Source organism: Vulpes vulpes, chromosome 6, assembly GCF_048418805.1.
Source record: "Vulpes vulpes isolate BD-2025 chromosome 6, VulVul3, whole genome shotgun sequence".
In the NCBI taxonomy this organism is placed as follows: Eukaryota; Metazoa; Chordata; class Mammalia; order Carnivora; family Canidae; genus Vulpes; species Vulpes vulpes.
The window spans coordinates 60,937,484-60,962,741 of record NC_132785.1 but is presented as its reverse complement, the minus strand read 5'-3'; the positions used below and the strand labels follow the sequence as shown (position 1 = coordinate 60,962,741).

Sequence of the window (25,258 nt, the reverse complement as noted above, 5' to 3'; positions counted from 1 at the left end):
AGATACAGGTGAGCACGGGGTAGGCCTGTATCCTGCAGGATCCCAGGGCAGGTCTGGACCTGGGCTCTGAGTGCTGCTGGCCAGGGCCCACCTGACACCTGCCTCGCTCATGGCCTCAGACCACAGGACCTTGGAGTTTTTGGTCTTAGACCGAAAGGGCTGAGCCCTGTTAACAGCTAAATCCCCTGTTTTGGTTCTCTGCACCCGCTTTCTGCTTCAGTTTGCAAACAACCCCCACAGCCCTGACTCAGCGTAAGGCTGAGCCTCTGGAGTCCCTATGCTTGGCTTGGGGCCGGCACATGCCTCCTACAGGAGTTTCAACAGGAAAGCATTTTCTTCCAGGGTAATGGCTAGACTTACCTAAAAACCTCTCACTATCTAAATGAAAGTATTCAAAATTCTGTGAAAACCATCTTCCTTCACTGAGTAGACACAGTGGGAACAATGCAGAAACCCTGTGCCCAGCATGCTGGATGCCAGACAGCAAGCTGCATCAGGCAGTGGAGGCTCTGGGGGGCTTCCTAGAGGAGGTGGCATTTCAGAGTCCCCTTCAAGTTTCCCAGCATGGGCCTGAGAGGTGATGTAGGCAGGGGTGCAGGTGGTAGGAAGACTCCCATGTGCTGGGGGAGGAGAGCTGGTGGGGGCTCCAAGGGGAGGAGGTGGAGGCCAAGCTGGGCTGTGGCTGGAGGTACCCAGATGGGGAGATGGGCAGGTTGGGGAGGAGCGAATGCAGGGCAGAGAGGTGGAGAGCCTGAGAGGAGAGGGAGCTGGCCCAGGTGCTCACAAGGTGAGGCCATGGTGCTGGGAAGACCAGCAGGCACAGCCCCCTGGAGAAGGGGCTCCAGACCACTGAGGCTGGGACCTGGGACACCAGCTCTGCCCCAGGTGGGGGTGCTCGTGGTGGGCAGGGGTCCTCACAGGCTGGCACACAACCTTGCTCCCGCCCCTCCAGGTGACCAGACCGTGCAGCTACAACCGGAAGTCCCACTTTGACTTTGAGGAGGAAGACGTGGACAAACTTGAAATCCGGTGAGCAGTGGCCATGGGGCTCCAGGCTCTGACCTGGTGGCTATAGTCTCAACCCACCTCTGCTGTTTGTTTTCTGGTTTGTTTCTGAAAATACGGGACCAGGAAGAAAGGGATTTCCAATTTTCTGGTAATTTTAACACTAGGACGTCGGAGGTTGGTTGAAAGGAAGAGCTGTGAACTTGCCAGCAATCTGGGGAGTGGCTGAGGACCTGTACTTACCCAAGGGACAAATGTGGTTTTAGAGGCCATGTTCTTTTTTTTTTTCTTTTCTTTTCTTTCTTTTTTTTTGAGGCCACATTCTAAGAGGAGTTAAGGGCTCGAAGCTGCTCAGTGTGTGAGGCTCCGTCCATGTGGCGGCCTCACCCAGCCCCGTGCTCCTGCTGCTCGGAGCCCGCACGGTAAAGCCGTTGGTGTGTGTGCTCTGGGGAAGATGCCAGGGTTCAGGTGCAGCAGCTCTGGCGGGTCTCCCCACCTCCTGCCCCCGGGGCTTCTGCCCACCAGCTGCAGCCGTAGGAGGCACCAAGTGACAGTTGAGACCATAAGCTGGGCGGTCTTTCCTGTCAGGCAGACCACATTGCCAGAACCTGGCAGGTTTTGCAGTCTGGTTTCCTGCAGGGTCAGGGCTTCCTGAGCCAGCTGAGGCCTGCCTGGGATTCTGTCGATGTCCAGCTGGGGGCATGGGCCAGGGACCAAGGCCTTCCCTCCCCTAAGGGAGGCCCTAAGGCCTCCCTCTGTGGCTTCGAGCTCTGAGGGATGCCAGGCTCCACACACAGGTCTCAGCTGCTTCTGCTTTAAGTCTTCCATTTCAAAACACTGAACCAGAGGCAGAGTGTCTGAGAGTCCCGATCAAGGTCGGGGCCATGCTAGAGGTTTGGCTGTGCACTGGCTGCCCTCAGCACACAGCTCCCCTTCCCTGTTCAGAAAAACAAGTGTTTATACAAGACTGGGCTTTAAACTTGACAATAAAGTCTTAGCTGTTGTATTTTAAGCAAACAAAAACCGTTTTTAAATGTTTTTCTTACTAAAAAGGGGAAAAGACTGCCTGACCACCTTTTGTCTTACTGCTAAGGTGTCATGTGGCAGATTAAGGATTTTCCTTTGTTTATTCTCAAAGAGCCATGGGACGTTGTTCCTCTGTGTGTTCCTGACACACACGTGTTCCTGTACCTTCCATGACCCCGTGGCTCTGCTTGGACTTCAGGGCCACAGAGAGCTGGCACAGTCTTTTAGAAGTTTCCCTGTGACAACCAAGTGTGCTGAGAACCAGTCTTAGACTCTCAGCTCTGGTTCTGGGGTCTCCATGGCCCCAAATCAGAGGAGCAGTGAGAATCCCATCCACGTTGCACTGTCTTCCTGTGCTGTTGAAAAGATGGGCAGCCCCCTCACCCCGAGGCCCTGGGAAGCCACCATCTTCATGCCACAGTCACATCCTGCGTTGACCTCACATTTCAGATGTCCTCACTGTCACTCTCTTGCCAGAGGCTAGCTTGAGGGACTAAAGGCCCCATCCCAACCCAGACACTCCTGGGGAAGCTAAGGAACACTGCTGCCCACCTGCCCTCCCAAGGTCATCCCTTACTGAGATCTGTGTACCATTGGCTGTTTTTCAGAGTTGACCTCTGGAATGCCAGCAACTTGAAATTTGGAGATGAGTTTCTGGGAGAGCTGAGGGTTCCACTGAACGTGCTCCGCCAGTCCAGCTCCTACGAAGCCTGGTAAGGTGGCTGCACACCTGGCGCCATGTGCTCCCAGTGGGCAGACATTCAGAGCTGCTACTGTGCAGCCAGAATGAGATGGCTCAGGTTGGCTCCTACCTGGCCACCCAGTCTGGCTAGCTCTGGTGAGGGGATGGGGTTACAGGTGCTATGAAACGGTGCCGTTTTGGTGGGTGGGCGTGGGGAGAGCACGAGAGTGGTGGCTGAGAGACAAAGGCAGGACTATGAAGAACCTTGCAACTTTGAGAACGGCCCTTTGAGCCTGGCATTCCCAGGAGCTCTGCCGCACCAGGCCTGCCCCACAGCTCTCGTACCTGGTGTCGCCTGCTGAGGAAGGAAGCGAAGGCATTGTTCAGGCAAATCCCCCTGAGCTTGGCCTCCAGCCTCATGTTTGGATTTCATGATCTCTTAGTGCATCCCTTTATAGCACAGTGAATGTTACAGTGAAGCGCAGACACTCAGGTTTCCTTTAGCAGACATGCAGGATAGGGACGTGGTGTGGTCGCAAGCCATGTGCTGCATACCACAGCCCTGAATGTCTGCAGACTCACCGTGTGGATAGATTTTTGTGTGTTGTGCCGGATGGCAGTTTACTATCACTGGGTTCTGGTTCCTGCTGGGAGCACTGATGCGCCTAGCAGCCCCTAGCCCAGTAACCAAGATGGCACATGGCAGCCTGGCGGACGGCCACCCAGGTCTTCAGGTGGCCAGGTGCCTCAGCCAGATGCACCCACGTCCCACCTCAAACTGCCTGGCCCATACACCTCTGCATGGCCACGCTGGGTGGGACCTAAGAGAAAAGAGTGTCCAGTCAGAAAACACTGAGAAAGTGTCCATGTACCCTTGTGGTCTGCCTGCCTACCAGCACAAGTCACCATTCCTCTGATGCTGAAAGCTCTACCACATATTTATGAGAATAATTGCAGCTTTGCTCTTCGTATTGCTAGCTGTTATCAAGTATTCATCTTCACGGATAAATGACTTTACTGTGTAGTCACTCATTTCCCCCTTCTCATTCTCTTATTCCTTCCATCCTTCCTGCTTTTCAGCCTTAACTTCTGGCCTGTGACTCCAGAATGTCAGCCCCCATAGTAAACATAATGTGCAGGGCGCCCCAGGGCACAGACCCTACAGGGGCTCTGCCTTTGAAAAGACTTCTGGCACAGGGACTCTGTGTTGTGGGGTGCCGCCTGGAATGACTGACCCCCCACTCGGACCCTGTAGAGGGGTCTCCACAAGAAACACCCCATGCAATGCATGCACCCTGCAGGTGGTGTCAGGGAACATCCCCAGCTCCTGTGAGGAACAGAGAGGTGTCCTGTAGAATTGCCCTGGAGCCCCTCTTGCCTCAGACCCCGGCCCAGCCCAGGATGCCCCATGCAGCAGGATCAGCGCGGTGCAGAGCGCCTGGCATACTGGGCCTACCGGGCGTCCTGGAACCAGCCCCGAGGGATCCAGTCCCGGATGGTGCTGCCGCTGCAGCCCGCTGTGTGTCCTGCGTTTGTCCAGGTACTTCCTTCAGCCCCGAGACAACGGCAGCAAGAGCCTGAAGCCGGGCGACTTGGGGTCCCTGCGGCTGAACGTGGTGTACACTGAGGACCACGTCTTCTCGTCCGATTACTACAGCCCACTGCGGGACCTGCTGTTGAGGTCCGCGGATGTGGAGGTACCCGTGCCGAGCACCTGCTACGCCCAGGGCTGCCTGCGGACACCTGTGGGGTTGCGGACACCTGTGGGGTTGCGGGGTAGCCTGCTAACACCCGGAGCTCCTGCATCCCCAGCCCCGCCCCCCTGCCAGGTTCCGGATCCCAGCTCCACCCCTGGACCCCTCACCTCTCCTCCCTGCCCCCTCTGGGCCCTGGCCCCACCCCTTCGCTCCCAGCTCCCGCCCACTGACCCTCCCGACCCCGCCCTGCTTCACTCACACCACACACCCGCATCAGCTCCAGCCCTCAGAGCCCTCGCCCTGGACCTGGCCCCACAATGACCCACCTAGCCCTCCTCCCCCCAGGAGGCAGGGAGCCGGCCCACCCCTTGCCCTGCGTCTGAGCTGCCAGCGCTTGGCAGTGACTCTCCCCTGCACACCATCCCCACACCTGCTCTGTGCCCAGAAATACCTCCCTCTCCCTTTGGTGGGAGGGTAGAAGCCCTTGCCCCATGCCCTGCCTGCAGTTAGAGCCCTGTGGCAAGCCAGCAAGGCCACAGTTTCTGATCTGTGACCCTGAGGTCACTGGCCCTAGTGCTAGACTTGGCTTTGGGTGGAAGTATCCTCCAAGAATGCACTCAGAGCACGTGTGCACATTGGAGGGTTTGGTGTGGGCTTCAGGGGGCCTGGGTCTCTGGTATGGTGACTTGGTACCATCAACCCACTGACCAAGTCGGGTGGGGAGTGGGGATCTGCACCAGCCCCCAAGGTTGGGAAGCGCACCCTGGGGCCATGTGGTGTCTTCCTCTCGCAGCCTGTGTCAGCATCCGCGGCCCACGTCCTGGGTGAGGTCTGCAGGGAGAAGCAGGAGGCCGCCATCCCACTCGTGAGGCTCTTCTTGCACTATGGCAGGGTGGTGCCGTTCATCAGTGCCATTGCCAACGCCGAGGTCCGGAGGACCCAGTGAGTGAACCTCAGCCTCTGCCCATGAGCCCATCCCACCAGGGGTGCAGCCTGGGGTCAGTGAGTGGTGAGGGGCTGGCCTAGGGCAGGTGTGGGTGACTCAGCATAGCGGAAGTCCCCTCAGCATGGATCAGAGTGCCCATCTGGGACAGCAGAAGGGACCCACAAGGCTCAGTTTTTCTTTCGAAGATACATTATTAAAAGGCACCGTTTCTCTCAGAAATCCTGAGGCATGCACTCAAGAAGGGCACTGGCTTCCTTGAGGGTGGTCAGTTCCTGTGGTCTGTGGGTGCAGATTCAGAGTCAGGTCCATGCCAGAGGACGGGGTCACTGCTGCCCCAGGACCTGTGCCCACTCCCTGGAGATGGATTGTGCTAAGAGTCTCTCCCGGGATCCCTGGGTGGCGCAGAGGTTTAGCGCCTGCCTTTGGCCCAGGGTGCGATCCTGGAGACCCGGGATCGAATCCCACATCGGGCTCCCGGTGCATGGAGCCTGCTTCTCCCTCTGCCTGTGTCTCTGCCTCTCTCTCTCTCTCTCTCTGTGGCTATCATAAATAAATAAAAATTAAAAAAAAAAAAAAAGAGTCTCTCCCTGGAGCTCTTGGTTCAAAGAAACCCAGAATGTACCTTAGTTGAGAGAAGGCATGAAGCACATCTATGCTTCTGTGCTGGACTTCCATGCTGACCCCAGGTTTGGTCTTTGGAAGCATTAACTTGCTGCAAAACCAAGCTTCACAAAGAGCCAAGGCAGTGGGTGTGTGGATGTCCTGCTCAACTGTACTACAGCTATGTGCGGTCCATCTGCTCCAGACACAGGGCGGCGGGTTCAGGATTCTCAGCTGTAAAACATCTGGCGTGGTCTTGTGTCCCTCTCAGAGCATCTGGGAGCACACTTAGCAGCGTGGGCATATCTTTGCATCCAGTGGACGGGTGCTCAGAGCAGGCTCTGCTTCCCCTGACACCTGCTGAGATAGTTGCCTGTTGTAGGGACCCCAACACCATTTTCCGAGGAAACTCACTGACGTCTAAGTGCATTGACGAGACGATGAAGCTGGCAGGGATGCACTACCTGCACATGACCCTGAAACCTGCCATAGAGGAGGTGAGTGGGGGTCCCAAGGGCCCCCTGAGCCTGTGAGCCAAGGTCCTCTCTAGAGCATCCCCGGCTGTGCATGGTCCCTCTGTTATCGCTCATGCATTGGGGCACACAGCCGAATGCACCATAAGCATCCTCTCCTGATGGCTCTGAGTCCCTCCCCTGACCGCTCCCGGGACCCTTGAGTAGGCAGCATTTCCCAGAATGGTGTCATTAAATGTAGGGACGTGGGACGCCCAGGTGCCTCAGTGGTTAAGTGTCTGCCTTTGGCTCAGGGCGTGATCCCAGGGTCCTGAGATCAAGTCCCACATCGGGCTCCTTGCATGGAGCCTGCTTCTCCCTTTGCCTGTGCCCCTGCCTCTGTGTGTATGTATCTCTCATGAATAAATAAATAAAATGTTTAAAAATAAATAAATGAGTGCAGGGAAGTGAGGAAGTTTAAACTCGCATTCTGGTTTGGTCTGTGTGTGTGGAATTGCCAACACTGCTCACTAACCCTGTTTTTAAAATTTATGAAGCCTGATCCCACGTGCGTGGATCTGGAATGGTCTCCAGGAGAGGCCTGATCCTCATGGACCAAGGCACTCTCTGTGGCCACTCTGAAGGCTCTTGTCCCCTGCTGCGTGGGGCTGGCTGTGGCCATGACGCCCAATGCCCCTGACCTCCCCCCGCCCATGCTCCTGGAATCTGTGCTGCTCACTCCTTGTTGTCCGTGCACTTTCCAGATATGCCAGAGCCACAAATCTTGTGAGATTGATCCTGTGAAGCTAAAGGATGGAGAGAGCCTTGAAAACAACATGGTAAGGAGTTGTTCTGCACTCTCTGGAGCTGCTCGCCCATCTGTAGGATTTTGGCACTTGGCTGCTTGGGGTGCTCTCATCTCTCTAGGATTTGGGGAGGGGGACCTACGGGGACTGACTGTGCAGGGTGTCCTCAGGAGCCTGTGTCTCCGCCAGAGACAGTCCCTCTCAGCTGCTGTGCAGCGCCGTGATGCCCTGCTCCGGGCCGCAGTGCCACCGCCCTGCTGCTGATGGCACTGCACTTGGCCTGGCACCTTCCCTTCTGGGAGGACCAAGAGCCTCCCCACCAGGAGGCCTCCTGGCCTGGCTTCTTCCCAGCCTGGTCTGGTCTCTGACAGCCATAGACATAGGTCCCAAAGCCAGGCTGCCTCATCTTGTCCCCCCAGAGCACTGTCCTGTGTTTTAAAATAGAACTCCCTGATGTTTTCAATGCACCCTCACCTCCTAATCTTTCACGTGATTTATTCATGCCTTCGGGAGATACAAGGCAGTGAATTTTACCTCTACGCCCCATGGATGAGGTCGGCATGGAGGGGGGATGCCCCACACCACCAGATTCTGGTCACTGGCTGCGGTGACGACTGTCACTAGTCAGAGGCACTTCTGTAAATAGTGATGGTAGTACATCTGTTGCTGCTGCAGCCCCTGCCCCATCCCAGTGTGGTTGGGGCTCCATGGGGCTGGCACAGCAGCCCTGGGGAGACAGTGATTCCAAACAGGCACTGGGGGGGGGGGTGTCACACCCGCATCCTGTTGCAGGAAAACCTGCGGCAGTATGTTGACCGCATCTTCAACGTCATCACCAAATCGGGGGTGAGCTGCCCCACCGTCATGTGTGACATATTCTTTTCTCTTCGAGAGGCGGCTGCCAAGCGCTTCCAGGGTGAGTCTTTGGTGTAGAGAACACCCACAGCCCCTTCCTGGGTTGTTCCTCTCCCCACTGTCTCAAAGCAGAGAAGGACGTTTCAGAGTCTGTGTGGATGTGATTCTGGCTGTAGCTGCTGAATCCACACCAGTGCCCGCACGTCATCCATCTGCAGCCCGGCTGGACCCCTCTGTGAACCCAGGCCCAGGCTCCGCACGGGAAGGCCAGCTGGCCGTGTTTCGTCACACTGGTTCATTTGGGGTGGAGCGTTAATCTCTCCGAGCTTGGCCCTCTCCAGGGGAAGCTGCCTTTCCTGTTTTTTTGTAGTTCTGACTGTGGTAGGTTGAGGGGCAGCTCTGCACCGCATGCCCTGCTGCACTTTCAAGAAAGACAGGATGAGCTCTCCGTGGCTTTGGGACAGGAGGGACCCCAGGGATGAATTGCCTTTTCATGTGTGTCAGGTCCTCAGGAAGGCACCAGGATTCACCCTGTGCAGAGCTGCCCAGGAGCAGAGAAAAGGTGTCCTGCCCTGACAGGAAGCACCAGCTGGCCTGAGGACTGGGATGCAGGCAAAGGAGTGGGCTGTGGGGAGCCTGGTCCCCCACCCTGTCCAGCAGGCCCCATCCCTGGCCCTGGCCATCCTTCCCTGAGGAGTCAGGGAACAGCCCAGATGTGTCCTCCTGCCTCAGGGAACCATGGGGTGCCCAGAATGGTCCCTGGGACCCTGACAGAAGCCGCCTCCTACCCACCTGCTGAGGTACCTCTCAGCACGTCCGGCCTCCCACCCGACTCTGTGGACGGGACCTCCTGCTTTCAGAGCACGGTGGCCCCTTCCAGCATGGAAGGGGCCCCTGGTGTCTGGCAAGGGCAGTTACCAAGCATACCCAGCCCTCAGACCCTCTGGGTTAGTGCCCGGCCAGGCCTTGGCTGGTGCAGTGCTACCACCACATGGTGTGGTGTGTTTGGGGATGGTGAAGGGGACTCCTGTGGGGCCGGGCAGACTCTCAGGAGGGGCAGGCGCACTTGGGTGCCGGCTTCCAGGTCCACCGCTGTCTCCAGAAGGCCCGTTGAGCCGGCTCTCTGTGTCCTGGCCACAGATGACCTGGATGTGAGGTACACGGCTGTGAGCAGCTTCATCTTCCTGAGATTCTTCGCTCCGGCCATCCTGTCCCCCAACCTCTTCCAGCTGACGCCTCACCACACGGTAAGTGATGTCAACCCCCGTCAATTGGCAAACCTGCCCTCCCCGGCTCATGGGGGTGTTCAGCGTCCTTGCTGGTGGGGCAGCCGGGCTGTGAACATCCACATGCCCTGAACTCCTTTATACACAAGAAGGCTTAGCACCTCGGCCAGCTGTGTCTGTTAGACACAGTGGACGCTGTGACCAGGATTTCTCACTCCCACCTCAGGAAAAACGGGGCATTTATGGGGCATTTATGATCATGTGTATGTTCCGTCACATAATCAACAAACGCTTATGGAGCCCTGCAGGGCCCCGCAGTGCTTGGGCTTGGCAGAGACCCCAGGGTGAGGTGATTCTAGGGGCCCATTCCTGTCGGTGAGTTTTAGACTAAACCTCTAGGTCGTACAAAGGGCCGTGGGGCGGGGCGGGGGGGGGGGGCGCTCAGCATTGCACAGGAAAGCTGCTCATTTAAAGAGGCCCCTAATGTGTGTCAGGCTGGGTGCTTGATGGAGCTGCTCCCTGCGTCCTGCCCGCAGCCCCCTGTCGTGGGAAGCACTGGCATCTGGTCCTCTAGGCAGAGAGCCTGGTCGTGAGCCGCTCGTGGAGCATGTGCCACAGAAGTGCCTGAGCAACTCCTCCAGGTGCACCTGCTCCATCACACACAGGCAGCACGCTGGAGCCGGGGGGCTCCTAGGTGAAGTCATCCATTGTCGGCCATGCAGTTCTGGTTCAGTCACATTTCTGTAAAACTGAAAGGAAACATGCATGTCTCCTTCCCATCCGACAGGACCCACAGACGTCTAGGACGCTGACGCTTATCTCTAAGACCATTCAGACTCTTGGCAGCTTGTCCAAGTCAAAATCTGTAAGTCATTTATTTTAATCATGTCTTTTTAACACAGAGGAGTGTGTGTTAAACAGTTATAAGGATAAGGAACAATAAAGCCCACACGGCGTCCCCACTACCATCTTCACGGAGAGAATGTTCCAACAACTTGCATACTCCTCAGCTCTGCTGAACTCTGAAACTTTGCTTTCTAAACCTATTTCGTGTAGGGGCAAATTATCCTCAGAGACTGAGGGTATGTTTGTGAATCATACTTAATCAGGTTCACTGTGGGGATGTTAATTTACAGTAATATTTCACGAGCGAGTAGCATACACGATGACGTGTCTTAATAAACAGTAGAGCAGTAACATCCCCCAAATCAGTGGTGGGTCAGTCCCACCATGTTCCAGGCAGGGGAGGGCAAGGAATAAATTTGAATCCTGTGTCCTACTAGAGAGAAGGGTTAGCAGTGACAGTGGCCCTTGCCGAGAGATTCCCTGTTCCTAGGAAACCCTGAGGTCTCCCAGGGCCCCCGCAGTCCCCTGGCCAGACCAGAGCTCCTCAGGGCAGGACCTGTCACAGCCCCACTGCGGTGATGAGGAGGCCTCAGCTGTGGGCACCTGAGGACGTCTGGGCCTGAGGGAGACCCACTGCCCAGTTGAGTGGTGCACCTCCACAGGTAGCCTGCAGCTCAGCGCTGTCCTGCAGGCCTTTGTTAAGTGACCTGTTTCATTTTAGGCCAGTTTTAAGGAATCCTACATGGCTGCATTTTATGAATTCTTCAATGAGCAAAAATATGCTGATGCAGTAAAAAATGTGAGTATGGCTGTCCCAGGACCCTCTGCCCCCAGGGTGCTGTGAGCCCCTTCTGCACCGCTACTGTTCGGAACTGACAGTTCTTGTCCCTAAGGGGTGGCACAATGCCTTGCCTTGCCGGCCATGTACTATACTGGTGCCCCACAAATGCCTGAGTCACAGAGCTGGGCATCCAGACCTGGAGTTAGGGACACAGCACATGGGACAATCTTTTCTGGATACTAAAGCTTTACTTTCTTTTGGGTTTATTTTTATTTATTGATTTTTAAAGATTTTATTTATTTGAGAGAGAGAGCACGAACAGGGGGAGCAGCAGAGGGAGAAACAGACGCCTCACTGAGCAGGGAGCCCGATGTGGGACTTGATCCCAGGACCCCCAGGATCATTACCTGAGCTTCAGGCAGATGCTTTACCCACAGAGCCCCCCAGGTGCCCCACTTTTTCTCTTGTGTTTAGAAACAGTCACACATACTCATTTCTCAGAAATCATAAAAACCAGGACCCAGAAGAGGAGGAAGGGAGAGGAGCCGGGGGCACACATCAGCACAGTTGGTGGAGGGAATCCAGACAGGTTGAGGAACAGATGAATCCAGGAGGGGGCGGGGGCTTGGGAGCCGATCCTGCTATGCATTCCAGGAGAGATGCGTCCTTGGGCTGCCTGCTGCCACACACGTAGGTCTCCAGGTGTGACCTGAAGCAGGTGAAGCCGCAGCTGTGGGTGCAGTGAGTCCTTCCCTGGGGGGACTGATGGGTTGCTGGGGTCAGGACTGGAAACTTCCAGCTACAGCAGAGACATGCTCAGGACCCCCTGACTCTTGTAGAGGGACCCACGCTCCCCCAATTGCTCTCTCCTCGAGTCAGAAAGAGATGCAGCATTCTAGCTAACTGTTCTTGTGTGAGCAGGATTGTATCCAACACGCCATTTCCCCCTTAAGCATCTCATATCTCTCCTGCTTTAGTTTTTAGATCTGATCTCATCTTCTGGGAGAAGAGACCCTAAGAGTATAGAGCAGCCCATCCTGCTTAAGGAAGGGTAAGGCCTGCGTGCGCTGCTGGGCCAACAGGACAGACCCGCAGGGGCCGTGCTCCTGGCTGTCCCAGCTCACAGGCAGCCAGAACCCTGAGGGGCCATCCTGGCCTGGACAAGCATAGCCCCCATCCATGTCTCAGATCCTGCAAGATGGTCTGCAGGGATGTCTGAAATGTGGGGTTTTCCTTCCTTTCTTGGCGCCTCTCCCCCATGGGTGGTGTGAGTGTCAGTGGGAGAGAGAGGGAGGGCAGGCTGAACCATGCTGAGGTGTTGGCTTGCTCACACTGGAGCCACCCTTCCTGCCCCCGCCAGCCCCCCACTCCTGAAGCGTCTCCTGCCTGCCGGGGAGGGCGCTGCAGTCGCTCTCTGACTCGGAGCGCATCTGTCATGGCTCGTGGGCCCTACCTTCTTCATGGCGTCTCTCGTTGGTCTTCCTGGGGCTTCCCGGGGCGGGAGATGGGCTGCTTCACTGAAGGTCTTATGACAAGGACCCAGTGTCCCTGTCAACTGGGACTAAAACTTTTCAAAAGTAGAGAGCTTTGCCTTTTGGGTTTAAGGTGTTGAAAACCTTTCAGTAATGGGCACAGTGAGCATCAGGAGGATCTGGGGGGGGTGGGGTAGAGAGTGTCCTCAGGTAGGACAGTTGTGAAAGGGGCAGTTTATTTGAATTTTGCGGATATGACTTGGGCTGTGGCGTGGGGGCCGGAGGCGGATGTGCCCTGAGCCCTGACAATGACCCCCAGACGCGCCCTCTTCACAACAGGTTCATGATTAAGAGGGCACAAGGACGGAAGCGCTTTGGGATGAAGAACTTTAAGAAAAGATGGTTCTGCCTGACCAACCATGAATTTACCTACCAGAAAAGCAAAGGTAACAAGGGAAATTGGCTTTTTAGTTGGTTCACAGCCTTTATCCTGAAGGCCAGAGCCTGCTTCTCTGAGTGAAAACAAAGGGCAGGATGACGTGTCCCACGGGTGAGCCACCGCTATCACAGGAGTGCTTGGAGACTCATCCACCAGGGTGGCCCGGGGGGGCTGGGGAGCAGGCGGGCCGGGCCGCGCCTCTGGACTCCGGGCAACAGGGTCAGGGTCCTGTGTTGGCATGTCTTGCCAGATGTGACGCGGCTCAGATCACAGGGATGTGGCACTGAGAACAGGGCTCCTCGGAGGCTTTGAGTCACTGCCACGTGTCCTGGGTCCTGCTGGGAGTGCTGCCCAGGCTCAGGGGTGGACAGTGTCCATGCTGGAGTCTCTGTGTTGTCTACCCATTACCCCGAGGGCAGGGACCCACCCTCTGCCCACCGCCTGCCCCCTCATGAACCTTCTCAACCTCAGGAGACCAGCCTCTGTGCAGCATTCCTATTGAGAACATTCTGGCGGTGGAGAAGCTGGAGGAGGAGTCCTTCAAGATGAAGAACGTGAGTGTCCTGTGTGCGCCACACTTTTCAGGGGTTTCTCCATCCTCTGCTCTCTGCCACAGAGCCCCGTCACCCGCATGTTCACTGGTGTTCACAGCTGTTGTGTGGGAACCCTGGAGCACAGCGGCCTGGCTCATCCTGCTCAGGCAGCCAGGCAGGGAGGAACCTGCTGGAAAGGGCTTCCTGGCAGCTCAGGGATCAGCTCTGGGATCTTGCAGCATTTCTTTGACACTTAATTTTGAGACGGTTGTGAACTTATAGGAAAGTTGTAGAAACAGAGCAGGACCTCCTGTGTCCCCTCACCCAGAGTCGCGGGGTGTTTGCATTTGTCACGTTGGCTGAGCTCTGTCCTTTATCACCCTCCATGGCCATGCATCCTTCTGAACCACGCAGATACCCCAGCATGCTGCCTATAAAGAAGGACATCCTGGGATAGGAACTGTACTGCTCTCAGAGGCAGGGCAGGGTGCCCACAGCACCAATGGCAGTCTCAGAGCGCCCAGCCGAGTGCCGCCTGGTCCACTCGTTCTCTGCCAGGTTCTTGATCTGGAACATTTCTCAGCCTCTCTCTGTGTTTTGCAGCCTTGGAGTGTCTGACGCATGCAGGCCAGGTTTTGTGGGTGTCCCACAGTCTGGGTGTTAGGCCTGAGCCCTACGTGCATCTTGTCATGAGCCCAGCATGGGAAACACACTGCACCGTATCCTCATCGGGTTCCTCCTCAGACTGTTGCCCCTCCACTCAGGCTTCCCACCTCCCTCACCCCTTCACAACTTTCCTTGGCTTTCTGCCATGCACAGAGCCACCCAGGGACCTTCTTCACTTGTCTGTTAGGGCCACAGGGCTCCCAGGGCCACGTTTACCCGGGGTGGCACCCCTCACTGCCTTATGTGGCCATGGGACATGGCGGCGTTGCTGATCGCATTGTCACTGCTGCTGCCAGCACATGCCGTGGGCATGCAGAGTTCGACAGGCTGAGCACAGATGTGGTTTCCGTCATGGGTGTGACCTAGAGGCCATCAGGCCCAGCTCACAGATGGCTGTCCTGCTCACCTGCACCCCCTGTTACCTCGTGCCGCCCCTGGACCACGGAAGGTGGTTTCTCGGGCAAGCAGATGGGCCCGTGGCAGATGGTGGCATTTTCTCTGGGCCTGAGGATGGTAATGCTGTTGCACCTGCTGCAAGCACCGTCCTCATCTCCTCTGTGGCATGTCTTGTCGCCTTGGATGTCTGCTGCCTGACCTGTGACCGGCCCTCTCCGGGATGGCAGCCTGGGAGCACTGTGCCCTGAGGGCAGCCCATGGCATTCCCAGATGTGATGGCAGGGCACGAGTGTGAAAACAGCCTAGAAACTGCATTTCCATCCCTTTCTGTTTAGAAAATCACCCAACTTTAGCATATCAGCCTGTTGTTTCCCACCACTTTCCCTCACAGGCAACTGCGTATGGCACTAACTGCAGAACCCTTCCTGTCTGCGAGGTGGCCCGTGGTGGCCCTGTCAGAGCAGCCAGTTTGTGAGGGTGGTCAACAGAACTCTGTCTGGGGTTTGTCCCTCCATGGGGGTCGCAGCCTGCAGAGATGCAGTCTAAGGCCTGTGCAACAGTGCATGTGTGTGCAGGGTGGGGCAGGGGCAGGGCTCAGGTCCCTGAAGACGCCCCAGCTCTCCACTCAGATCCATCAGCTCCTGTCCATGCACACATCCCTCCCCTCCCCCAATCACGTTCTGACAGCAGCGGGGTCGTTGATTTCCTGACTCTTCCTCTGACATGCCCAGACCCTGCACTTTCTTTTCATTTTTATCTTTCTTGAGGGCTGAAAGTTCATGGAGATAGAAACTGTTGGGGCCACACTGTGTTCCCAGAACACAGGGCAGAGCCTGACATTCAGGAATGTGGGTGGAATGAATAATAAGAACAGCAGTGGAGGCTCTTAGCAGCCTCTCAGAGGAAGTGACACCTTTCTGGAAGGAGAAGAAGGGTCTCCAGGGTGCTCAGGTGGGTGGGGGAAATTCTTCAGATGGTCTCAATAGCACATGCAAAGGTCCTGAGGTAGGTGTGGGGGTAGCACAAGGTAAGCCAGATGCACCTTGCTTAGAAGTCCTCCCACCTTAAAAACCAGGAGACCCAAAGAAAGTCTCATTTCAGTAATGGGCACAGTGAGCATCAGGAGGATCTGGGAGGGGGGGGGGAGGTAGAGAGTGTGAGCCCTGTGATTTTACATGGAGCCCCTGACACCCCAGCACAGAGCCTTGGCCAGGGGCTCTTCTCTCTCCTGAGCCCCCAGGAAGAAGGCTGTGCCTAGTGGCTCTGTCGTTCAAGGGCAGCAGAAAGTACTTTGAGATGCCATGACCCCAGGCTGTCCTCCCTCGGGGTCAGCTCCTCTCTCTCCCTCTACATCTCCTGGGCTGTCCTGCCTTGGGGTCAGCTCTTCTCTCTCCCTCCAGTCCCCACAGTCCCCCGTGCCATCCTCCCTCGGGGTCAGCTCCATCATTTCCCTCTGTAGGCCTGGGTCTTGTACGAGTCCATCCCCAGGACTCCGTGGCCCTGGCGGGTGTTTTGCTCTGAGGTCTCTCTGAGCCTTCTCCCCATGTCCCAGATGTTTCAGGTCATTCAGCCCGAGCGAGCACTGTACATCCAGGCCAACAACTGTGTGGAGGCCAAGGCCTGGATCGACATCCTCACCAAAGTGAGCCAGTGCAACCAGAAACGGCTTACCGTCTACCACCCCTCAGCCTACCTGAATGGCCACTGGCTGTGCTGTAGGGCCTCCTCGGACACAGCGCCTGGCTGCTCCCCCTGCACCGGGTAGGTCTGCACTACCGCCAGTGTAGGCGGGCTGGCTCCAAGGACCCAGGGAGGGGGCCTTGACTTCACAGAGCCCAGGAGTCAGATCTGAGCCAGCAGGAAGTGAAAGCAGAGTTTATTGAATATGTCTGTACAGGGCCTCCGACGAGTCTCATCTTAGCCTGGGTGTGGGATTTTATAGGGATCGTGGTCTGGTGCGCACATCGGCGTCCATGGACTGGTCAGCACAAGGGCAGCATCCCAGGGTCTTTGTTAAGTCAGTCCATCTGGCCAGGGTCTTGGCCTCAAGGGGTTTGGAGTGAGTGGTCCTAGAGAACGTTTATGACTCCTTAGACATTTTGTGTTGTACTGGAGAACTGGGAAGGTAGCATTGCCTCTGTCCCTGCCCAGGCGTGTGTCGAGTGGTGTGAGGGGTGCAGACTCAGAATAGCTGAAAAAGGAGCATTAAAAAAAATTGTTTCTTTCGTGAGGTCCCCTCAGTCGCTCTGTCTCACATCCACCCCACGTGGCCCAAGCACCGTAGTCTGGCTTATGCATTGCACAAGGAAGTGTGGCCCTGGGGCTATGTGGCGTCTTGGCAAACTGCATATGCACCGCTGAGTCCCATGGACCATTGTCTTGATTGTTGAGGGGCTTCTGTGTGAGAGAGCCCTGGCTCATCCACATGAAGGCTCTCAGGAGACCCATCAGGAGCTGTGAGCCATCCTGGGTCCTCCTGTCTCTGCCAGGGGTCCTAGTGATCCTTGGGGGTGGGTGGCAGTGAGGAAGGTGCTGTCATCCGCCATCCTGCTCACAGGCCCTTCGGTTTCTGCAAGTATCTGCACACACTCCCCTGCACCCTCCGGCTTTGTCAGCTGGGCCTCCTGAGGGTCAGGACAGGCTCACCTTGCCTCTTCTGGAAGGAGGGCCAGGTGCCCCATGGCTTACGAGGACAGTGACAACTGCTGTCTAGTGTGGGCGTGAAGAAAGGCCCAGGCTAATGGAAGCGGGAGTGGAGGATCCAGCTTCTAGGACTCAGGAAAATCCCTGTGGGATCCTGCCCAGGAGAGGCTGAGCACTGTGTCCAGGGGAGGCGACATTGCCACACGCTTAGGCGGAGTAGGAGCCACCCCAGGCTGAGGAGGAATGGGGACCTGGCTGTCCCCACCTGGGGTGGCAGGCCGAACCTTCAGGGCACATGGCCCAAGTGCATCAGTAAAGTGCTTTCTTTTCCCAGCAGAACAAGTCTGTTTGGCTGTCACAGCAGATCTGTGGGCCTCTCGTCCTCCGAGCCCGTAGATGGTCACCTTTAAGTGCTTGTGACCTCTTCCACCAACCACACATGAATGCCATCAGGGACAAGTTCGCTTTATAAGACCACTCTGTTAGCTAACTCTTTAAAAAAAGAAATGTCATGATTCCCATTGTTGTTCTTTCTGTTCTGGTCTTGCTGTATTGGGGCAGCGGTCTCCCAGCAAACATCCAGCTGGACATTGACGGGGACCGAGAAACGGAGCGAATCTACTCTCTCTTCAACTCCTACATGAGCAAACTGGAGAAAATGCAAGGTAGGCTCAGCTTACAGCCTGACACTGTCTTACGGGATTGCCAGTGGCTTCAGGGATGCCTGGCTGGGGTCCCAGCGACAACGGGAACCCTCTGCTGGCACGACTAGCCCTCTGAGCCCCCTGTCCTCGTTTGTGGCACCGAGGGGGGAATTGCTTTCTGCAGCTTGGCAGCTACGTGGGCGAACTACTTTAATAACAGATCCCGTAGATAATTTTAAGATGGAATTCAGTTGCAGCCTCTGAACTGCCAAGTTCTTGAGAAGATAGTATATTTTATAATCTCCTGTACCCCCAGACTGAGGATTCAGTCTTCTGTGTTTTTCAGAGGGTTGCATGCCTATGTGTGTGTGTGACTCTGCACGTGGGAGCAGACATAATATTGACGCAGCTTTATTATCCTCAACATTTAACCACCTTATAATGTTCTGCAGAGCTCAGCAGCATGGGTGGGACACATGAGGTGACATGGGGTGATGTTCAGTTCAGGAGAGGTGGATGGAAGAAGAGCTACTGGGAGGCAGATGAGCTGCCTGATCCTGGGCCGAGCCTGGCAGTTCTCAGAGCCACATTCAGAGACTCGGTGACCCAGCCCTTAAGCCCCACTCTGAAGGTGAAATAAAGCGGAGTAGGCCTGGAAACACACCTGTTAGATATTTTTCCTTTTCTTTTTCCTGATCTAACACAGCAAAATGGCGATGGTGTGGCAAGCATGCCATGCTGAGCTTCCCATCTGAGGGGGCCACACCTGTTCTCTGGTTTCCTCATGTGACTCATCTGGGTGCACTTCCAGGCTCTGGGCACATGCATGCACACACATGCAAGACAACTGTGTTATACACCTGAACATATGCTTGTGTGCACACGCACACACCCACCCAGTGGGTCCTCCCCCAGCAAGTGTGCTGTACACAGCACGTGGCTCCAGGGCTCCAGGAGGCCTGGCAGTGGTGGCCCTGGCACTCTACACCAGTCTTCAAGATGGCAAAGGCATTGGAGCCAGGGGGTGCCAGCCCCTTCCCAGCCACCTGAGAGGAGTGACCAGTCCAGAGTTGGGTAGAAGTAAGGAGTCTTAGGAGGCCAAAGCCACCATGTGAGATCTGGGGTTGTGAAGGGGGCTGCCTAAGCCTTGCATGATCAACCACCTTGCAGCAACCTCTTCCACACACTGTCTCCATTTTGCTTCCAGACATGTTGTCCGGGGTCTCCCCAGCATCATGCCATTGCAGGCCTCTGCCTCTGCCCCCTCAGTCTGGCCAATACCTGGTTGTCTTGTGAATCTCCTCCTCCAGGGAGCTTTTTCTAACCCTGTGTGTATCTCTGTCTTTGCCATGACAACTGTCTCAATATACTTGACCCTTTGAGAGCAGAAGTAGGTGTTATTTATCCTAGAGCCTGACATGAAGGAGGAACTAAATACATCTTTTCTAGATAGATGGATAGGCAAAGGATGACAGATGGATGGATGATAGATGATGGATGGATGGGTGGATGATAGATGATTGATGATGGATGGATGGTGGATGATAGAGGATGGATGGGTGATGGGTGGATGGATGGTGGATGATGGATGGATGGTGAAGGAGAATGGATGGATGGATGGATGGATGGATGGATGATGGGTAGATGGGTGGATGATGGATGGATGGATGGATGGATGGATGAACCTCCCTCAAAGTATAGGAATCATCTGGACAAGTGTTCATAAAGTGTCAACAGGACTGGAGACCTTACAGTACACTTCACCTGGGCACTGTGGCACTGAATCACTTATCAGACCATCTTCCAGCCTCTGTCTGGAGTCTCAGTGCTTCTTTGAGGCAGATAGTTTGTTGTCAGAGCAACCTAATCATCTCAAGATACTCCTTTTATATTAATCAAACTGTTCTCTTTGGCACTGACCATGGGGCTTATTAACACCTGACATGGTCAGTCCTTTTCTCTTGGGCATGGCGGCCTTTAGGTGATCAGAGGAAGCTGTGTTGTAGTTGCCTGTGCAGGAGGAGAGATTTGGTCTCCTCCACCTCCCTCATGTAGTATGGAGTCACCTGGCTATCTTCCTTGGGGCCTGCCCTGGTTCTTTAACCCTCCCCCTGCAATCTGCTGACAGCAGAACCCAGTACTTTAGGCAGAGGAGGGTTAGCATGGGGCCTGGCAGGGGCCTGGCTAATGAGCTGACAGGGGGCTTGGGCTGTGGGGCTGAGATGAGTGCAGATGAGCCTTTCCAGGTGGCAGCAGGTCACCATTCTCGTGGTATATCCTGGGATAGCAGCTTGCTTCATCCTCTGCAAAGTAGGCACAAGGGCTCATTTATCAGGTGTTGGGACGGTTAGGGGGAGGATTCACACAGAGCACTGTGCTGTCTCCCCCACACAATCACCTTCTCTCGGGCCTGGGCCTCTGGGGGCACTCCGAACACATCTGCTCAGGGCTCCTCGGGGCCCTGCATGCAGCTTGTCTGCCATTCTCAGGCTGCAACCCAGAGACAGCTTTGGTGTCCACTGTGAGACAACTGGGCAAGGCCTGTTGTCCTCTCCTATGAGACCAGGCAGTGATGGTACCATCCCATGTGGGTTAATCCAGAATTAAATCAAATAACCCCTGGGAGGCAGTGAGGGCTTGGGGCTGAGTACAGCCTGGCCCTGGCTGCCTGTATCCTTGTCCAGGCCACCTCCACTGTACTCCCTCCCCTCTGGGTCTGAGTCCTCTGGCCGCCTGGAACTCTGCAGAAAGTACAGATCCTTGTGTCAGGAAGGCGTCTGCCCATTCTCTGCCAGCACCATGCTGGCAATGAATTTGTTTGGTTTTGTGACCATGAGCAGCGATCAGAGATGTGAGCTTGTTCAGAGGTGATCCCTCTTGACCTGTCCACACTGGCTGTCTTTAAAACAGCCAAGCTAGGCAGCCTGGGTGGCCCAGGAGTTTAGCGCTGCCTTCAGCCCAGGTTGTGATTCTGGAGTCCCGGGATTGAGTCCCATGTCAGGCTCCCCGCGTGGAGCCTGCTTCTCCCTCTGCCTGTGTCTCTGCCTCTCTGTGTGTCTCTCATGAATAAATAAAATCTTTAAAATAAAATAAAATAAAATAAAATAAAATAAAATAAAATAAAATAAAATAAAATAAAATTAAAAAATAAAATAAAATAAAATAAAATAAAATAATTAAATTAAATTAATTAAATTAAATCAAATCAAATCAAATCAAATCAAATCAAATCAGCCAAGCTCTCGGTATTGCCAGGCCCCCAGGCAGGAGCCTCTCAGGGACACCGGTGTCCCTCCTCCCCAGAGGGTTCACAGAGGCTTGGACTTACATAATGTGCTCCAGGCTGGGTAGCTCCCACAGGTAGGGCTGTGGGGAGGGGTCCAGACCATGAGATCAGCACCCTTCCACCTGGCTCTTCCTCCTTTGCCTCCTCTGCTCATTCGTCCCTCATGTTTAGACCTGCTTATCTTTCTCACATCAGATTCTCTTTTTCTTTGAAATGTTAAATCTTCCTAGTTTTCTTTTGTACAGACTTGTGGTTTTTCAAGAAATAAGAGATTTCTCCTGGGTTAGAAATAAAGACAATGAAGTGGACACCAGAGCTTCTGTGATAATGAAACAGCAATATAGATAGGGTGAGGAGCCCCCTAGATGCTGGCTCACCTAGGCCAGGTACTATCCAAACGGCATGTCTTCCCACCTGGTCTCTTTCTGGCCCTGGAATGTAGGGCCCAGCTCAGGTGACTGGGGACAGGTTGTGTGGGGAGGGGGCCAGGCCCAGCTCAGATGACTTGGCGCTTCCTGTGGATACCTGGAGGCCACAGCGTGGTCTTCAGCAGGAGTGAGGTGGTCCAATGAGAAAGTCACTGCACAGCAGATAGTGGTCACAGAGGTCGCAGGAAGCTACTAGTGCAGACTGGCTGAGAGGTGACACCTTTTTACACACCTCATACCCCCAGTTCCCAGCATAGGGTGTATGTGTGCATGCTGGGGGAGTGAACCCCTGGCACCCGTTTCTAAGATGGGGCCTTCATGGAGGAGGTCATCTTCCCAGACTGACCCTGGGTGACCACAGGCTCTTGAGCCAACCTGGCCCAGTGTCTGCGAACAGACATCTGCTGGTTCTGGTCTGGTGAGCCATGGGGCATGGATAGATGCAGGTCGCCCAGAAAATAGGCTGGTCAGAAATAGGCATCAGGCCCTGGCTTCTCTAGGGCTCAGTGCAGGCCCGGCTCTTGGGGATGGCTTCTGTGTCTTTGTGCGTTTGCGTGGGCACTGCCAGCCCTTCCCTGAGGCTACTGCCCCGAGGAGCTCCCGCCCTGACCTCCAGCCCTCTCCCAACACCGCAGAGGCCTGTGGAAGCAGATCTGTTTACGACGGGCCTGAGCAGGAGGAGTACTCGACGTTCATCATTGACGACCCTCAGGAGACCTATAAGACACTGAAGCAGGTCATCACTGGGGTTGGGGCTCTGGAGCAGGAGCACGCCCAGTACAGAAGGGACAAGTTCAAGAAGACCAAGTATGGGAGCCAGTGAGTATGGCGGCAGGATTGCGGGCAGCTCTTGGCAAAGGTAGCAGAGAAGGGGACCTCAGGGAGTGTCCTGGCCTGGGCGCTACCGTGAAGCCACCTGCATGCACCCATGAGGACTAGGGCAGCTTTCCTGTCCCTTCAGAAGGGCTTGCCATGCTCTCCAGGGCCTGCTGGGCAGTGTCCCAGGGGAAGCACCTCCCTCACCTCCTGCCTCCAGACCCTCCTGCCTTCAGATCCATTGCTTCCAAAATTAGGCTTTCCTGGGCCAGAAGTTGCACACATCATGCCTCTCTCTGGGCCACAAATACATTTCTATAGCCAACTTTTGGCTTAGCTTGTTTTTTCTTTGCTTGTCTGTATTTTTCATATTTATTGCGATGAACACGTATCACGTTTAAAGATAGAAGAGAGTATTAAAGCACGCAGCTGAGCACTGGCCGTAGGAGACTACACCCCATGCCCTCCTCCCCATTTCTGCTTTGCAGGGAGCACCCCATTGGAGACAAGAGCTTCCAGAGCTACATCAGGCAGCAGTCTGAGACCTCCACCCATTCCATTTGAAATCTGTAGGAGGTCCTGTCCAAGGACGGGCACCAGGAAGACCACCACCTTCGGGAAGGAGGGAACAGAGACAGGACAAAAGGGCAAGGGATCCACACTTGTTCCGCTCACATAGAGCTCACACGCCAAGCTCCTGGGACTGGTGAACCTCCGTGGGCTGTGTCTGTGGTTGCCGTGCACTTTATTCACACTGTGGCAGGTGACTGGAACCGGCCTTTCTGGAATGAGCTGCTGGGGACACTGTGCCCTCTGTAGAGCTTGTACTTCTGTGTCGTGTGCACTTCTGCCATTGCTGCACTGCGTGGCACTGTGCCCCTGGAGCCCTGTTCCTTAGCGTATTCTGCTTCAGCGAGACCGGACGTTAAATAGCATCATTCGTCTCCCGTGAGCCTGTTTGGGCGGCCGTGGGCAGTGGCCCTCCAGCTCCAGCCTTTGGTGTTGCTGTGATTCCTGGCTGAAAGGTCGGTTTTGTGGCTTCATTGTGCATAATGGCACAAAGATCCGAATTTGAGGATGTTCTTGATGTTTTGGAGGTACAGGATCCTTCTGCAGAGAGCACTAGGGTGTTCCCACCCCCGTGGGCTGCAGACACTGCCAGAGCTGGCAATGGGCTGAGGTCAGTGTCCACCCCATCCCCTTCTGAGCAAAAGTTGTTGTTCTGCTGTCAGTGGAACTGCAGAGTACGATCCACATTAGCCACCATTTCTGGAGGTTTGGGGAAGGTTTTTAAAATAGAAATGTGCATTATTTTCAAGCTGTTTTTCTTAATGTTTTTAAAGGACCATTTCTTATTAGGTCTTTGATATAAGGTACCTTGGAACATCTAGACCTGTTCTCATCAAAGGGCAGGGTGCCACAGGAGAGCCACAGAGGGAAGGAGGCGCATCTCCTAGAAGCCAGTTAAAGACCGTCCAGAGCACTTCAGGGAAAGTGAGGCCCTGAGCTGTGCAGACTTGGCTCCTCTTGAGCTGGAGGCTGTGTCTCTGTAAAGCCCCTGGGATCTGCCAGGCAGTGGTGGGGTGCTTTTCTGTGGAGGTGGGGATCCTGACATGAGGCAGGCAGCCTTTGAGCTTTGGAGAGCACTGTTCACACACACAGACCTTGTGCCCATCTCTGCTTTTACTTGCAAACACTGTCCTGCAGATTCTGAACCATGGCAGTTAGTAACATGTCTTGTCACAAAACGGTGAGGAAGATGTTGCAAAAAATAAACTTTGGGACACACAGCTATGAGGCTGCACCAAACTGCAATTTTTAACATGGATTTGTAACTTAATGTTTCTGTTTATAAGATACTAATGATTTGCAATGTATTTTACTGGCCAATTAAAACAGATGTTTTATTCTTTCTGAAGACTGGTTTGTTTTTGCAGGAGTGCCCCCTGCGTGTGGCGGAGCGGGCATGTGGGACAGGTGAGGGTGAGGGTCAGACTGGAAACCACAGTGCTCAGTGGGATGGAAGGATGTGGGTTAGGCACTCAGCGTTCCCTCAATGCATGCTGTGCCGGGAGCCTTCAGTGAGGGTGGAGGCAGCCTCGAGCCCACACGAGGAGGACAGGCTCCAGCATGTGTTACCATCTCCGAGACACAGTGGGGCCTGAGCTCCAGGACCAGACTCAGGCCGGCATCCATGGGAAGCAACAGGAGGGGCTCCCAGATTGAGGGGGTGCTGCGTGTGTGGGGGCAGCGCCTGGAGGAGACCTGCCTCCAGAGCAGGGATGCATCATTTCCCTGTTCTTCCTCTCCATGTGGTGTTGACTCCGTTGTTCAACTTCCAGCCCGAGTCACCTGTTAGGAAAGAATCAAGTGGTCTGGCTCTGAGGACACGAGGTCAGGTTTGGGATGACGGGGGGTCAGCCCCTCCTGGGGGACTTGGGGAGGGAGGTGTCATTGCTGCTTCCCATCGGCCGCTCCCGGCAGCCCTGGGCAGCAAGATGGGCTAGGGGGGTACGGCACAGGGGTGCAGGGGTCAAGCCGGCAGCATCAGTACCCCAGAACATGCAGGCATCCACGGCAGGTCCATGGGGCAGCTTCAGGGAGCCTGGCTGACTCAGATACATGCAGGACCCAGGGAATCAGGAGAGCCAAGTTCTGTCCCCATGGGAGGACGTGGGACCGGAGGCAGAAAGCCTGGGAGCCACGGCCTTCTCCCAGGAGCCTCATGACCGGCCATGGTGGCTTCCAGGGGCCTCCATGGTGGGCCTTCCAGGGCCCACCTGCTCTGCCTCCAGACAACCCATCTCAGCATCCCACTCTCCTGGTTGTAGGCCTGGCGCCTCTGTTCTCATGTTCCTGGGCTCATCAGCAGCTGCACCAGCCCCTTGGCTGGGTGACTGGAGCCCCCATGAGTGGATGTGCCAGGAAGTGGTTTGGAAGATAAAAGTGCATGTGGAATTAAGAGAGTCCCTTTTACTTATTCTATTTATGATCTGCTGGTTGCTCAGGGAAA

The 25,258-nt window shown here is 55.3% G+C and overlaps 1 protein-coding gene across 3 annotated transcripts in view; it reads left to right on the top strand.

Annotated features, from left to right (window-relative positions):
• The window catches only part of RASA3 (RAS p21 protein activator 3), a 108,572-nt gene extending 84,409 nt beyond the window's left edge, over nt 1–24,163 (top strand). For all 3 annotated transcript variants that reach the window (XM_072761129.1, XM_072761130.1, XM_072761131.1), the window contains exons 8-24: nt 953–1,029; nt 2,640–2,744; nt 4,254–4,410; nt 5,204–5,352; nt 6,339–6,453; nt 7,173–7,247; nt 8,007–8,130; nt 9,210–9,316; nt 10,083–10,160; nt 10,863–10,940; nt 11,900–11,973; nt 12,734–12,840; nt 13,305–13,387; nt 15,981–16,189; nt 17,633–17,736; nt 22,065–22,248; nt 22,734–24,163. In XM_072761129.1, the coding sequence (XP_072617230.1) occupies nt 953–1,029; nt 2,640–2,744; nt 4,254–4,410; nt 5,204–5,352; nt 6,339–6,453; nt 7,173–7,247; nt 8,007–8,130; nt 9,210–9,316; nt 10,083–10,160; nt 10,863–10,940; nt 11,900–11,973; nt 12,734–12,840; nt 13,305–13,387; nt 15,981–16,189; nt 17,633–17,736; nt 22,065–22,248; nt 22,734–22,809 (1,902 nt within the window). In that variant the 3' untranslated portion in view covers nt 22,810–24,163. The remainder of the gene's footprint in view (nt 1–952; nt 1,030–2,639; nt 2,745–4,253; nt 4,411–5,203; nt 5,353–6,338; nt 6,454–7,172; nt 7,248–8,006; nt 8,131–9,209; nt 9,317–10,082; nt 10,161–10,862; nt 10,941–11,899; nt 11,974–12,733; nt 12,841–13,304; nt 13,388–15,980; nt 16,190–17,632; nt 17,737–22,064; nt 22,249–22,733) is intronic.
• The last annotated feature ends 1,095 nt before the right edge of the window (nt 24,164–25,258 follow it).